Here is a 13,228-nt window from a genome sequence, read left to right as displayed (position 1 = left end):
TTGGGGAGAGATGTTATGAAGGGGCTTTGAGTTGTTATCAGCTGCTTTTACCTGATGAGCTTTCTGAGCAGCAGCCTTGAGAAAGACAGCTGGGGCACTAAATTTAAATCAGCCAACATTCATGGAGTGCCTGCTGTGTACCAGCTACCACAAGGGGACAGAGGTGAGAATGTCACAGCTCCTGCCCTCGTGAGGCTCCAAGACAATAGGCAGGAGGGAAGGAACTCACATTTGTTGGAACCATCCAAGGACTATTAAAAACACTTTACATATGTTATCTCATTTGTCCAGTAGATATTAGACTCATGGTTTAATTATGTAAAATTTTGATTGCATGCAAAATAAGTGTACATACCATCAAGAAACAGCATTGCCAGCACCCAGAAACCTCCTTGTGTCCCCTTCCAGGCACAACCCCTGACCCAGGCGTAACCACTATTATGACTTCTAGCAGCACAGATTTGTTTTACCTAAAGGGAATCACACAGTCTGTAGTCTTTTGTGTCTGGTTTTTTTCATTCAACATTATGTTTGTGAGTTTCATCCACATTGTTGCAGGGAGCAGTAGTTCACTTTTTCTCATTGTTGTATAATAATTTCATTGTATGGGTATAACTCAATGTATTTATCCATTCTTCTGTTGATGGCCATTTGGTTGTTTCCAATTTTTAGTTATTACTGATAGTGCTGCTGTGAACGTTCTAACGTGGACCATTTTGGAAAACATCTGCGTGCGTTTCTCTTAGGTATGTCCATAGAAACTGCCCAATAGTTTTCCAAAGTAGTCCCAGTGAATACTCTCCCTAGCAGTTTTGAGAGTTCTCCAGATATTCACTAACACTAGGCATTGTCTAGACTCATCTTCTATGTAAGTAATTTGAAGCTCAGAAAAGTTGTCTTGTGCTGTTTGATAGTAAGTGGCAGAGCTGGGATATGAACCCAGGCCTGTGTGCCTGTGGAACCTGTACTCTCTCCCTCTGGGTTACACATTGACATAGATTATGAAATAAGCCAGAACCTGATAAGCTCTAACCCTAAAAATGTGTGAAGAGCCCTCTTTGGGAATTTAAAGAGGTAGAGAGTTTTAATCTGTTTTGGCAAGAAAAAGGGTCATGGAGGCTCATAGAGATGGTAGCATTTGAGCCCGGCTTTGTGGGAAGGGAACAGTTTTGCTAGGAGGGCTCTCCCTAACCCCCCGAAGAGGGCCCAACTTGAGCTGGGGCGTGGCAGGGGTGAAAGTTTTGGGGAAATGGGAAAGGTCTACTTTCGCCTGTAATATAGGATTTATGGGGGAGGGGGCTATGCTGAAATGGTGAGTTGGGGCCAAACTGGTGGGCCTAGTTTGAGCTTAGGGGGCTCCCCTGGCCCCCAAGTTCTGGTCACTCAGGATGTGGAGCACAAGGCAGGGGCTCATTGTTTTCTGGGGAGGTGGGGCTTCTTCAAATCCAGCTCAGCTCCTGATAGCGAATGCAGCTGGCCTCTTGCCGAATGGAGGATCATAGCTGTTCCTGGGACCATTCTCAGGGTATCTGCCAACAGAATTTTTTTGGAGTTTTCTACTTCCATCTAGCTGTGGGAAATTAGTAACTACTCCCACCTCCACCCCCAGAATCTGACCCAAATGGTTTATTTGGAAGTATTTTTTCAGCAAAAAGAAGATGATAGATAGCAGTCCTGCCCCACTCAGTGCTAGTCTCGGGAGGTTTGCCAGGAATGGGGGGGTGGGGGCGAAGGGGGCCAAACTTCTGATTCTGATCAAGGCAAACTTGCCAGGAGGATCCCAGTACCTTTTCCTCAGAAGGGAACAGAATTGGTGTCTCAATAGCTGTGGGAAGCAGAAACACAAACAATGGGCTGGAATGAGTCAAATAACAATAATAATCATCGTTCTTATTTGCCCAGCAGTTTATGTCCTTATCACAATGGGTCCTCACATGGATGTGTGAAGTATGTGATATAGACGTGATCACCCCAGTTTACAGAGGAGGGGGATTGAATCCCAGAGAGGGTGCCAATGTGCTATGGGTCACATGGCTAATATACACCCAGATTAGCCTAGAACCAGGGATCCTGGAGCCTGCTTTTCTCAGGATTCCATGCTTGCCAGGCCCTGGCTGAGCATGGAGTGAAGACCAAGCAGGGAGGAGGATGTGTGATGCACAGGCAGCAGGTTGGCAGGTGGCCCTGAGAGTAAGGGCTGTGAGCCAGCCAGGCCAGCTCTGCGTGGAGGTCTTCAGGGATGTGTGTGACTCGATGGAAGGGAGGGAGGCAGGTGGCATGTTGGTACCAGAGCTCTGGTTTGTAGGGGGCAGAGGTGGAGGAAAGAGGGTGAAATGTATACATCACCTGAGAGTTAGAACAGCTTCAGCCACTTGGCACTGATGAGACGTGCCCTTATGTAATGGTGCCTCCACCCAGCCTGGTGAAAACAGTCTTTTGGGGCTCATGGGGCCCGGCCGTGGTTGGTATCTGATTGCCAGGCAGAAGAAAAGCTGCCAGCACTAGCCAAAATGAGCTCTGAGAGGCCTTTGCTAATGACTCTTGAAAGATGCATCCACAGGTAGCTGGTTTTATCTTTGTGATGTGCAGGCTGTGTCCCGGGCCCTGCCCTCGGGGTGCTGTCCAGGGTGGCATGTGGCTGTCCCAGGAATGGGTGAGCTCCTTAGGGCAGGAGGATCCCAAGGGAGGATGCAGACAGTCTCTTCTGGTGGAGTGGTGAGTGCTCTGCGTGGTTCAGAGTAGTCCTGTGGTTCTCACTAAGGTGCCCTGGGTAGGCAGAGTTAGCTCCATTTTACAGATGAGGAAACAGCCTCCTTCCTCTGACAAGAGATGAGGCCGTAGAGCTAGTTGTGGGCAAAATTGCAACTAGAACCTCAGGCTCCTAACTCCTGGTGCCTACTGTAATTTGTCACACCACTCCCAGCCATCTTTCCCTTAGGGTGATGAGTGAGAGAGTTTGAAATCAGTTCAGACTCCAAATTGGGTGGCACAGCGCCTGTAGGAGCTGAGGTCATGCACATCCCTTACCTCTCTACTGCATTTTGTAGTTTATAAAATTAATATCCTGATTTGCAGTGGTGTTTACAGTACTAATCCCTTTTACAGATGAGGAAGTTAAGACTCTGCAGTGTAAATGACGTAGGCAACTGTGGGACTTGAACCTGGAACTTCTGACTCAAAAACGAGTTCTGTTTTTCCTGCATCACAGCTCCCTCTTTTCTCAGTAGACCTGAATTTCATGAGAACAAATTGCCGAAGTTGCCCATGGCCCTGTTTCTCTGAACTTGTTCAGAGCAGATCTGAAGAAGTGAGGAGGGCTATTTTTCTGTCTCCTTAACAAATGTGATTAATATAAATCAAATAAGAATCGTACACCATTGGTCACAGGTGAGGAAAGGCTTGATCAAGGCTGTTCTTGAGGAATGAGGGCTGTGGGTTATCCTTAAGTTATTAGCTCCCACGCAGCCAATTACTTTTGGGCCTAGATTCAGGCTGGTACCAATTGACACGTCTGTGCTAAGCTCAGGTTTTTTCATGTTTCAGGGCTGTACGCTCCAGGCCTCAATGAGGAGCCCAAACATGGAGACATTCAAGCAGCAGAAGGTGGAGGACTTCTATGACATCGGGGAGGAGCTGGGGAGGTAAGTGGCTCTGAGAGGTGTGCTGGTCGGTGGATCTTGTAGGTCATGGGCTTGTCACAGCACTCGTGGGAAGCTTTAAAAACAGTCCTGAGGTTTATTCATCTTCACGGGTGCCTCTGCAAGTAATCATCTCTCTGGAAATGAAGACTTGCCAGCAGAAGGGACTAGAATTGCTGAGTTCCGTGTTTTCAGTATAACCTGGCTGACAGTTAACGGCGAATCTAAATGATTCCTGTCGTGTCTGTTCCTTTGCTCCCAAAATCCTCCCCAGGCTCTGGACTGAGATATGACCTGTTGGTTTTCTTCTCCGAATCCCACTTGGGATTCTCCATGGCTCCCAGTTTTTCTTTTTTTTAATGTTTATTTATTTATTTAGCTGTGCTGGGTCTTAGTTGCGGCACGTGGGCTCTTAGTCGCAGCGTGTGGGATCTAGTTCCCTGACCAGGGATGGAACCCAGGCCCCCTGCATTGGGAGCATGGAGTCTTAACTACTGGACCACCAGGGAAGTCCCTCCACAGCTCTCAGGATTTTGTTCTGTAAGCTCAGAGCCTGAATGGGAGGTGAAATCATCCTCCTGAAAATGGCTTTAGATTGAGTGACAAGCCACACGAGCCTAGTTGTGAAGGTTCCTCTGATCTGAGTTATTGGGTGCATTTTCAGGTTTGCTAAACCCACAACACAGATAGGAGTAAACTCAGATCTGAAAGTAGTTACTGTCTGGAGAGAAATGAAGATTTTCTGAAGCTCTCTTCTTGCTTCTCATTTGTAACAACTGCTAGTATCCAGGTAGTATTTTAATGATTACAGAACACCAGTCTTGGAGTTTGATTCTCACAACGATTCATGAAATGGGAATTATTTTTACTCTTATTTTTCTTGAGGAAACTGTGGTCCAAAGAGTTTAAGCAAGTTGCCCCAAGTTGCTCAGCGAGCAAGTGACATGGCCAACGTCTGGCCAGTCCAGTCTGTACCTGCACACCTGTCATGCTCTCTCCGGTGCACACGGTTCTTGCACACTCACACATACTTGCAGTACACCCGGCCTCACCCCTCCACACACCCAGCAGAGTAAAAATCTGGGGGTTCAGGGCCTTCACTGTATCCATGATGCACAACAGGAGCCTTTCCCTTTAAAGAGCTCCTGTGTCAGGACTAATTCTCTTACTTTCTTTTCTTCTCTTTTGTTTATTTTTTGCAAATATATGTACATATTTATTTCCTTTTATTTTAACCACACTGAATTTATAGGTTAGTGTTTTAATACAGTTTTAAATATTACATCTTAATGTATCATACAGGTTTGCTCATGTCATTAAATATTTTAAATGCAATTTTATATTCCCTTGTATATGCATGCCTCAATTATTCAGCCATTTCCCCTACTGCTAAAAATATGCGGTTTCCATTTATTTTTTTAAATTTTCATTGCTAAAACTATAGTGAACATCCCTTAACAGAAATTTCTGATCCTGTTTTTGATTGTTTCCTTAAGATAGGTAACTAGAAGTTGGGTCACTGGGTACTTTTATTTTTAAAGAAAAACTAGAAAGAATTTCAAAGCCAGAGGAGTCTTACTCAGAGAAGAATGAAAAGTGCAATTATGGGAATTCCCTGGTGGTCCAGTGGTTAGAACTCGGTGCTTTCACTGCCGGGCCGGGTTCAATCCCTGGTCAGGGAACTAAGAACTAAGATCCTGCAAGCCGCGTGGTGAGGCCAGAAAAAAGAAAGTGCAGTTTCTTCAAGTTTAGGGAGTGCTTGTCCTGCTTGACTGAATGGTCAAGAAGCAAGTGTCTGCAGAGTCCCAGAGTGTCCCAGACAGGGAGATTCCTCAGCCTTCTGTCTGGGCCATTGCCACTGGCAATCCGGGGCCTATGAAGGGCTGGGAAGAGGCTGGAGGGTGGTCAGCTGGACTCTGCCTCTGAGTGAGAAGCGAGGTTCTCTTCACCTCGGGTGCTTCTCCTGAACTTGGTGGTGCCGGGGGCACAGTGGCACCCTTAGCCACAGACCCTGGCAGGCCCTACCAGTGGCTTTTGGTTCGATGGCCCCATGTTGGCCATGTCCTGTGTGTAAGGGTCTGTGCTAAGTGCTCTGGGTACAGTGGTGAGCATGACACGGGGAGTCTTTGCCCTCCTGGAGCTCCAGCCTGGCTGTAGGGGCAGCTGTGCACATAACGAGGGCAGCGTTGGATGGGACTCTGTCGGGTGGGCTGAGAGCTGAGAAGTCAGGAATGGGGGGGCTTGAGCTCTGAAGAAGGAAGTAGACGTTTCCCGTGGAATTCATCTGTTATTCCTTCTTAGTCCTGTTTCTCCCCCATTCCATACCTCAGAGCTATTAGAACTGGCAGAGACCTCATGCTCTGGGGTCCTCCATCTACAACAGGGTGCGAAGGCCCCAGGTACCTCACAGCCTGGGGAGCCTTGGAGGAACCTCCCGCCCGCCCCCCGGCACCTGCAACTTTTCTAAGGTTCTAAGGTGCTGGCTGGACATAGGGCGAGTAAGAGGCAGCAAAGGCCTGAGGCCTTGGGAATGGCTTGTCGTCCTAGGATTTGTGGTCTAGAGCAGGGGTCCCCAACCCCTGGTACCGGTCCACAGCCTGTTAGGAACCGGGCCGCACAGCAGGAGGTGAGCAGCAGGCAAGTGAGCGAAGCTTCATCTGCTGCCCCCCATCGCTCTCATTACTGCCTGAGCCATCCTCCCTCCCCGTCCGTGGAAAAATCGTCTTCCACGAAAATGGTCCCTGGTGCCAAAAAGGTTGGGGACCGCTGGTCTAGAGGTCCGGTGAGCTGGAAGGCCTTTAGAGGTCTTTCTTCCAAGACCCTTGTCGGACAGTTGAGGAAACTGAGGCTCAGAGAGGGGAAGGGTCTTGCCGGGGGCCATAAACAGGCTGGAACTAGAGCTGCCTTCAGATGACTGCTGGGCTTCAGAAGGGGCAGTGCTATCTGTCTCTCCTCCTCTCTTCTTCACGTAACACACATTGCGGGTGTACCTCGTGCCAGGCGTTGTCCGAGGCAGCGACGAACAAAATCGACGTTCCTGTCCTCTTGCAGCTTGTGTTCCATTGGTGGAGAAAGACACGGAACAAGTGATTGAGGGATCACAAAAGGACAAGTCACTATAGAGTGTGTGATGGGCTGTGAAAGGAGGGAGTGGGATGCTCTTAGAGAGAATAGGGGATGTAGTTTGCCCTGGGTGGCTGGGGGAGCTGCTCCGAGGAAGTGGCTGAGGGTAAATGCGCAGGCAGGGGAAGCAGCCTGGATGCGGGCCCCGAGGTGGGGAGAGCCTGGGACCTGAGCTGCTGGCAGGAGGCCAGTGTGGCCGTGGAACGTGAGCTGGGGGCAAGCAGTGCTAGATGAGGTGGGATATATAGCTAGAGGCCAGACCCAGCCTGCGAGATCTCTGCCAACACAGACTGGTGGAGAGATTTGGCCTTTGGGGACACACAGTTTGAGGTCTGGGTCCCTTTCCTAGCTGTGCAACCTTAGGACAACTTACTTGACCTCTCTGAGCCTGAGTTTTTTTTTTTTACCTGTAAGATAGGAATAATAACAGTAGCTACCTCGTGGTTGTGGGGATTAAATGGGATGCTGAGTCTGCGGTGTCCCTCATAGAGCTGGGCGCAGGGCGAGTGTTCAGTGAACAAGAGCTTCTGGCCTTTGAAGTAAGTTTGGGTGTCAAGGCCCCGTCTCCCACTTCTAGAGCCTCCCAGGAGGACAGTGTGGGTCTCTGCAGGAGGAACAGCAGGAGGGGTTGTTCTTATGTCTGGGAGGAGCTTTACGTAAACCCGCTTCCTCGGCTCTCTGTGAGCACCCTCACCTAGACTCAGGGCTGTCTCATTGACTTTAGCTCCTCATTAAGTCCTTACTATGCAAAAATGAAAATGAGTGAGAGTCACTTTTCATTTTTTTACCTGTAATGACAGATGGAGCTCACGCAAACATCATGCTGAACGAAGGAAGCCAGATTCAAAAGAGCCCATACGGTATAATTCCATTTGTGTCAAATTCAAGACAGGCAAAATGAATCCCTGGTGCTAGAAATCAGAATAGTGGTTATTCTTGAGGGACTAGTGACTGAAAGGGGGCATGAGAGGGATTTCTGGGGGACAGGTATTGTTCTGTTTCTTGATCTGGGTGCCTGTTTCACTGATGTGTTCATTTCCTGAAAATACATTAAGCCATACTTGTATATGTACATTTTCTTGCAGGTATATTGTATCTGAACTAAAACTATACATTAACAAACAAGGAATCTTTAAGTCTACTCCCTGCCCTGGTCTGGTCCCTGAAGGGCATGTTTCTGATGCCTTTGGAGGCCTTGTATGTCCTTATCCTACAAATAAGAGAACATCTGTGAGAAAAGCTGCAGAATCCAGCTTTGGATGTGGACATCATGCCCTGGCCTGAGAGTCTTGGGCACGGCTGGGGCCCACCTGGCCCTGCGCATCTCACCTGATTTTCTGGCTCACATTTCGGCACCAGCCTGCTGGGGATGCTGGAGGTTATCGTCTGTTTCTGGGAACAGTTGGAGCAATGCTGGCCTGCCGCTTCTGGCCCCTCCCAGCCTGGGTAGCCACTGTAGGGCAGAGCAAGGCTCATAAAGAGAAACCCATCTAACCCCTCATTTTATAGATGAGGCTAAGACCAGAGAGGGGAAGTGGCTTGTCCAAGGTCACACGGTGAACAGGTGCTAGACCAGGGTGGGCACTGGTGGTCTGACTCCTACTCTAGGGCTCTGGCCGCCACACCATAAGGACCCACAAAGCACAAACTTATTTTTCTCTTTAATTTGACTGCTTTTGGGGAGTGGGAGAGAATATATGGTAGGGTAGTCTTTTTTCTTTTGACCTTGAGGGTAGGGTAGCAGGGTCAGAGTCAGAAAGGTGAGCATTTGGGAAGGATTAATGTTCCCTGGGGAAGGGTGTTGGTGGATAGGCCCAATGATGACTACTGTGTGTCTAAGGGTACAAGGTAATTTAATGTAAGCAGCGTATAATGATCAGTGGTTTCTTCTTTCCTATGCTTATATTACTTCACTTAGATTTTTAAATTATTAGATGAACATAAAATCATAAAATGTTACTGTTGAACTGGATCTCAACAAGAATTTAGTCCAGATCTCCATTTTATAGACAAGAAAAGTGAGGCCCAGAGAGGGGAGGTGATTTGTCCAAAGTCACAGAGGCAGCAATACAGGAGCTGAAACTTAAAGAAGCTTTTCAACTACACTGTGCTGGTTTAAACAAACAGAGGAAAACCTCTCTATGTGTAAATTCAACTTTTATCCACAGCCCTCACCTCTCTCAGGGAGCCTATCTCACCATTCATTACCCCACACATCCCATCATAACCTCCCCAGCTCCCCTGGTGAAGATAGCGGCCAGAAGCCCTGCTACGTACAGGAGGCTCTCATGTGCAAGGCACACTGCTAGGCACTTAACCTGCAGAATCCCCTTTTATAGGGACAGGAGCCTTGGGCCGTGGAAGGAGCCACTGCTCTCAAGCCTCACCCTTCCTAAACAGGCTGAGGAATTCTTTGGGACAGCTGCTTGCCAGACCTGAGCCTCCCAATGGGGTCCTCTGTGGTTAAGATCACCCACCACACATGCAGCTTAGCCAGGGCAACTTCTTTTGGGAGATAAACAAAAACCTCCAGGAAATGTGTAGAACTCAGGTGTACCCAGGCTGGGTTCTATAGCCCAGTCTAGCCACAAAGCTCTATAGAAAACAATAATAATAGGTGTTTGGATTTACCTGTCTCTGTCCTTGGGAAAAAGCGTTTCCAAGATGAACTCGGAGGCGAAAGGGGTTTTATTATTTCTTTTTAAATTAAAAAAAATTTTTTTATTGTGGAAGTAATGCATGGCATATATCATAAACTTATGAAAAGTTAGAGTAGAACTCCCTCTGTCCTCCCTCTAAGTCTCACATCCACAGGTAGACTTTGATGATAATTGTCTTCTGTTGCCTTTCAGAACTTAGTCTAAGTAAAGCAAGTGTGAATGTAGACCCAGATGGGATCATACGACCAGAACAATCTACAACTTGATTTTCTCACTTAATGAAATACACTGAATATCTTTTTACAGTATATAGATCTATGAGACTTACTTTGGATGAAAGTTTTTTGTTTTTTTTTTTAATAAAACACTTAAGAAGACAGTTTAAGCCAACAAAAGATTAACAGGGTTAACCCAGCAACTGTTTTTATTTCTGAGCCTTACCTTCTAATCTGTCCATGGCTGTTTCTCACGCCCACACATCCTCTCCTCTTTTGTGTCTGCTTGAGGCCTGCATGTGCTCAGAGTTAACATTCCCCCACGTGCTAAGCTCCTGGGGGCAGGTTGCATAGACCAAGGGGAGCAGGAGCAATGCCCAGGCCCTGGGATGACCGGTGATGAGATTAGGCCTATCTCACATTGGTTTGTGCTGGGCTGTCAACTCTTTGAAGGCAGGTCCGCAACTGCTCTCCTATTTTGAGCATCACGGCAGCACTGGGACAGAGGCCAGAGGTCTCCAAATCTTCTGTGACTTCTCTTTGCTCTCTCTCTTCTCTCACTCTTGGAAAAATTAAACTTTTCCCTCAAGGTCAGGATCAAATGCCATCTCTCCTGGCAAAGCCTGCCATGATCCACTCCCTCTACACCTACCCCCTCTACCACACCACCTCTATGGACTGTATTACTTCTTATTCTGGACCCACACCTCTATTAAGTGCTAATGTCATCATACCTCATGTTACACAGAAGGTTAACCTGGTCATCTTCCCTGCTGGACCCAGGGTCCTCCATGCTGGGCTCCTGCGTACTTTATCTTTTATCCATTCATTTTCTGCCCCTATCCGCCTCCCTCCCACACCCTCCACCCTGCCACAACCCCAATAGCGTCCAGCCCAGGCCTTTTACGCTTGATAAGTGCTCAACTCCCACAGACACCACAGTTAACTGCAGAGCTGTTTGGAACCTGCCTTGGTTCCAAAAGCTCAGCCAAGCCCCCAGCTCCCATAGGCCTTGGAATGCACGAAGGTCCAGGATTCCCCAAACACAAAGTGAGAAACAAAACACACTCCATTTCCTGGACACACATTATTTTTTTCTTCTTACTCTCTTTTTTTTTTCTTTTTGGCTGCTCCACGCAGCATGCAGGATCTTAGTTCTCCAACCAGGGATCGAACCCAGGCTCCCTGCAGTGGAAGTGCGGAGTCTTAACCACTGGACCGCCAGGGAAGTCCCCATTACTCTTTTTTTTTTTTTTTTTTAATTGAAGTATAGTTGACTTACAATGTTGTGTTAGTTTCAGGTATACAGGAAAGTGATTTTAGTTATATATATATGTATATACTTTTTCAGATTCTTTTCCATTATAGGTTATTATAAGATATTGAATATAGTTCCCTGTGCTATACAGTAGGTCCTTGTTGTTTATTTTATATATAATAGTGGACACACATTATTGTATTTAATCCTGGTAGCACCTTGTGAAGCAGCTGCTATTCCAATTTTACACATGAAGAAATTCAGTCTCCAAAATGTTAGGTAACTGGCTCAAGAAATACAGACCACCTACCTTATCAAGGAGAAGGCAAGTGGGAAATTCCACTTCATGCAACACAGCAAATCTCAGAGAAAGTCAGAAATAAAAGCCAGAAACTTCTCTAGCCAGAGCCCTGTTTGCCTCCCTGGGCTGGGATTCTTGTGCTTGTCTGATCACACACATGCCTTATATTTCCTGCTGCTGGGAAAGTGAAAGTGACCGACCTAAGTTAAGAATCTTCCGCCCTCATGTCAGTATCTGTGCCGAGGACTTCCCATCTTCCAGAACAATATGAGCTGGATCACATTCCCACTTCACAGTTGTGAAAACTGAGGCTCAGAGAAGTTCTACAGCGGCGGCTGGTCACTCATGCCAAAAAAGCTTTCTTACCGCTAACACCAAGCTTGTCTGTGCCGGGCCCAGGAAGCCCTCAGCTTGGTGTTAGTGGCAAGGAAGTCTTTTGGGCCACAGCTGCGCCCCAGACAAGCCAGTGGTTTCCAAAATGTGAGTGAGCACGTGTGGATGTGTAAGTGCACGTCTGTACTCATTGTCACATTCCAGAGACTCTTCCCAGGCACCCACTGTGTGCTGGGCACTGTGATGGATAGAGGAGACTTAGGGCTCAGGCCTTACCCTAGAAGAGATTAGGGCTCAGTTGTGGCACAGGGGTACTCTCCTCAAAAGCTAATGAAATGAGATGTTGGAACAGGCCACAAGCTAATGGGGGGACCCCCAAACATGTGCCAGTCGTTCAGTGGAGGAAGCTGTGTGGGGCAGCTCCTTGCGGTCTAATCCTGGAGATGGCACATACCCACCTCAAGGTCAGGGCTCTGCCAAAGACTGAGAAGCAGCAGGCCCGGGCTCGGGCAAGAGGGAGCGTGGAGAGGGTTGAAGGGAGGGGACTGCCAGCAGGACAGGCGACTGCAGGGGCCCTGGATGACAGAGGCCTTGGAGGAAGGAGGGAGGCGCCTTTATCACCCATTGTCAGGCAAACAAAGCACAAAGCCACTCAAACAAAGTGGCTGCATTGCACGTGCTTCAGTCAGAAGCTGGCACATGGTGCAAACCGCTTGCCCCGAGGTAGTGGCCTCATTGAGCTCAGTTTGCATTATGAAAATTGTACGAACGAGAGGGAGGTCCTATGTGAGGATAATTGAAACCGTTATATACCTGTATCTACGGGACACACTTTCCTTTCTACTTATATATCGCCAGCGTGTACATTTTGCATTGTGTTGTTTTTTGACTCAACATTGTTTCGTGTATACCTTTCCATGTATCCAGAGTCCGTATAACCTAAAAATATTTTTGTTTCAAAATAATTTCAAATTTAATAGAAACATTTTCAGAATAACAGAACTCCTGTATATCCTTTATCCACATACCAGGTTTTAACATTTTGTCACCTCCTCTCTTGCTCTCTCCCTCCTTCCCCGCTGTCTCCTTCTCCTCCTGCCTTTCTTCCCTCTTTTTCCTTCCTTCAGTTTCTCCTTTCCTTCCCTTCTTTCTTTTTGTTTGTCTGTCTATCTACCTATCTACCTACCTACTTACCTATTATTGTTTCCGAGCCATTTGGGAGTTGGTTGCGGACATCATGCCTGTTTATCCTCAATGCTTCATTATGCATCTCCTAAGGACACGGGCGTTCTCTTTCATAACCACAGTACAACTTTCAAATTCAGGACATTTCACTCTGATACAATATTTTTATCTAAGCTATCATTCTTGTTCCAATTTTGTCAATTTTCCCATTAGTGTTCTTTAAAATAAATTTTGTTTTAATTTTATACAATTTTAAAAGGTTAAACTCCATTTACAGTTATTACAAAATATTGGATATGTTCCCCGTGTTGTATAATACATCGTTGTAGCCTGTCTTACACCCAACTGTTTGTACCTCCCACTCCCCAGCTAGTATTTTTTATTTAAAATATTTTATTTATTTTTTTATTTGGTTGTGCCAGGTCTCAGTTGCAGCAGGCAGGCTCCTTAGTTGCAGCATGCGAACTCTTAGTTTTGGCATGCATGTGGGATCTAGTTCCCCGACCAAGGATTGA

At 47.1% G+C, this 13,228-nt stretch overlaps 1 protein-coding gene across 2 annotated transcripts in view; it reads left to right on the top strand.

The window, feature by feature from the left end:
• Window positions 1–706: 706 nt before the first annotated feature.
• The window catches only part of DAPK2 (death associated protein kinase 2), a 117,476-nt gene continuing 104,954 nt past the window's right edge, over window positions 707–13,228 (top strand). The window contains exons 1-2 of one of the 2 annotated variants that reach the window (XM_068553321.1): window positions 707–746; window positions 3,544–3,641. In XM_068553321.1, the coding sequence (XP_068409422.1) occupies window positions 3,565–3,641 (77 nt within the window). In that variant the 5' untranslated portion in view covers window positions 707–746; window positions 3,544–3,564. Of the gene's footprint in view, window positions 747–3,543; window positions 3,642–13,228 lie in introns of those variants that run through there. The other variant, XM_068553330.1, reaches the window with a different exon arrangement.

This window comes from Eschrichtius robustus, chromosome 1, assembly GCF_028021215.1.
Source record: "Eschrichtius robustus isolate mEscRob2 chromosome 1, mEscRob2.pri, whole genome shotgun sequence".
In the NCBI taxonomy this organism is placed as follows: domain Eukaryota; kingdom Metazoa; phylum Chordata; class Mammalia; order Artiodactyla; family Eschrichtiidae; genus Eschrichtius; species Eschrichtius robustus.
This window is presented reverse-complemented; position numbering and strand designations above follow the sequence as displayed.